General features: G+C 41.7%; 1 protein-coding gene across 1 annotated transcript in view; it reads left to right on the top strand.

The window, feature by feature from the left end:
• The window catches only part of SARC_09258 (hypothetical protein), a gene marked incomplete at its 3' end in the record, with an annotated part of 12047 nt that extends 9621 nt beyond the window's left edge, over window positions 1-2426 (top strand). The window contains exons 11-14 of the mRNA XM_014296733.1: window positions 587-635; window positions 811-977; window positions 1527-1664; window positions 2265-2426. Of these exons, the coding sequence (XP_014152208.1) occupies window positions 587-635; window positions 811-977; window positions 1527-1664; window positions 2265-2426 (516 nt within the window). The remainder of the gene's footprint in view (window positions 1-586; window positions 636-810; window positions 978-1526; window positions 1665-2264) is intronic.
• Between the last annotated feature and the right edge of the window lie 117 nt (window positions 2427-2543).

The raw sequence follows: 2543 nt of genomic DNA, 5'->3' as shown, positions 1-2543 counted from the left end.
TAACTAACACACTACACTACACTATATATATATATATATATATATATATATATATATATATATATATATATATATATATATATATATATATATATATATATATGTGTGTGTGTGCATATAGATTTGGATGCAAGATTGTGTCAATTGGAGTCACTATTTCCAATTTGTCGACATTAGTCATCTAGACTCAGCAATTGAGGAGCAACTGCAGAGTAATGGGCGCGAGAACACTCTTCCTATCCAATGATTCATAAACATCGCCGTGGCTTACTTTTGCGTGTCCGTGGATTCACTTTTTTGTGTGTGCCATACAGCATACCATAGACTAATTTAATATCTTGGCGATGGGTAGTGTGTTGGTTATATAAACTAAGCTATGGGTGGTGTGTTGGTTATATAAACTAAGCTATGGGTAGTATGCTGGTATACTAACTAAGCTATGGGGTAGTGTGTTAGTTACATTAACTGAGCTGTGTATTGTGATAGCCACATTTACTGAGCTGTAGAGTGTGTCAGGTACACTTTGCCTGTTGTAGGGCTTCCTGCTTTCTAAATAGTTTGTTCATCTGTTCGTTGGCACTCGCAGATGAGCTTTGAAGAGGCTGTGAGGGTCATTCGCAACTACGCATTCGAAGGTGAGCGAGCGTGCTTCGTTATTCTTTGTTGTGCTTTGCTGTGCTGGGCTGTGCTAAAGGTTTTAGCTGTTCACGTTCACACTCTTGCGCCCTGTCTTTCTCTGTTTTTAACACACATCAACCACCCGTCCCTTCATTCACCATCCCTTCATTCACCGTTCGTTCTTTCTTTCAGCGTCGTCATACCCTTTGATACTGTCCATAGAGAACCACTGCTCGGTGGTTCAGCAGGGCTACATGGCCAACCATCTCAAGACGCATCTGGGCGACATGCTGTGTGTGCCACGGATGAGCGACCGACACACAGACACTTTGCCTTCACCCAGGGAACTCATGCACAAGGTCAGTGCATCAGTGCAGGCGCATGGGACAGTCCGTGGCAGGCGGCTGTAGAAGGGGTCAGCTGACCTGCAGACCTGGTGTTGTGTATATTACTACTGTGAATAGACATTTTGGGTTTTAGATTTGGTGTTTGGGTTTTGGGTTTTAGGGTCATACATTCGGTTTCGTCGTGCGAGGCCTAGGCCTTACGATGGTCCTTTGTACGTCTATCTGCTGTGTTGAGCTTCGTCCGCTTTGCTCACCAAAGGAATTATTCGCAGACTCATGTACCACTTGTCATGGCATATGTTTTACGGTTTGAGAGTTTCAGCGTTTTAGGTCGGTATGTATTACATCTGTTTCAGATCTGTTTCAAACTGAAGGATTCGCGGGTTAAGCAACACTGGCATACATAGCGTGTGTAGTGTTACAAATGAATTCTAAACATTAACACTACTGGCATCCATAGTGTGTACCATGTTACTAACGAATACTAAACATCAGCACTACTGGCACCCATAGTGTGTGCAATGTTGCTGAGCCTTGCATGCAATACCGCCACGTGTACAGATTCTCATCAAAAACAAGAAGAACCAATCACACCCGTCCAATGAGTCATCGGACAATGTCAGCGGATCAATTACCAGCGCATTGGATGAAGAAATCGACCAGAAGGACTACGATCAACAGTTGATCCGACATCTGCAGGTAAGTCAACTATACACAGGAGGAATATTGGGTATGTCTTCGAGTGTTTATCAAATATGTCGAGTGATCTGTCTTATTAATAACTATGTGAGGTAATCTGTCCTATTAAGAATGTCAGATGACTTGTCCTATTGAATATGTCATGTGATCTGTCCTATTAATACATATGTTAGGTAGTCTGTCCTATTGAATATGTCAGGTGATCTGTCCTATTAAATATGTCAGATGACCTGTCCTATTGGATATATCAAGTGATCGGTCCTATTAATAACTACGATAGATTGTTTGTCCTATTAAATATGTCAAGTGATCTGTCCTATTAAATATATCAGATGACCTGTTCTATTGGATATGTCAAGTGATCTTTCCTATTCTTAACTACGTTAGGTAGTTTGTCCTATGTAATATGTGAGGTGATCTGTTCAATCTCATGGACCCTTTGCCTGAATCATACGCATGGTAGCCTATCTTGCACATCTTGTACACGTGACATCGTTCGCATCGCATGGTAGGTACAGTATTCAAAGTGTTGTAGGGTTTAGGGTTTTGTGTATGGGCCTCATCGTATTTCACCGTACCATGCCACGTGGCTGTGCTCAGAATGTCGAGGGCATCTCTCAACTGAATATGAAAGACTACGAGAGCGAAGAAACAGCACAGACAGCCGACCAAATCACCGTGGCCGTTGAACTGTCGCAGATGGTCACCTACTGCCAACCTACCGACATGAGAGCAATCAAACACGCCATACACCAGTTCAAGGTAAATGCACAACCCTATAACCACTTTAAGGTGAATGGGAATCCCTCAAACCGGTATATATATATATATATATATATACACATACATATATATATATATATATATATGTGTGTGTGT

This window comes from Sphaeroforma arctica (assembly GCF_001186125.1).
Source record: "Sphaeroforma arctica JP610 unplaced genomic scaffold supercont1.919, whole genome shotgun sequence".
Classification (NCBI taxonomy): domain Eukaryota; class Ichthyosporea; order Ichthyophonida; genus Sphaeroforma; species Sphaeroforma arctica.
The sequence above is the reverse complement of the archived record's forward strand: the minus strand, read 5'-3'. Positions and strand labels throughout refer to the sequence as shown.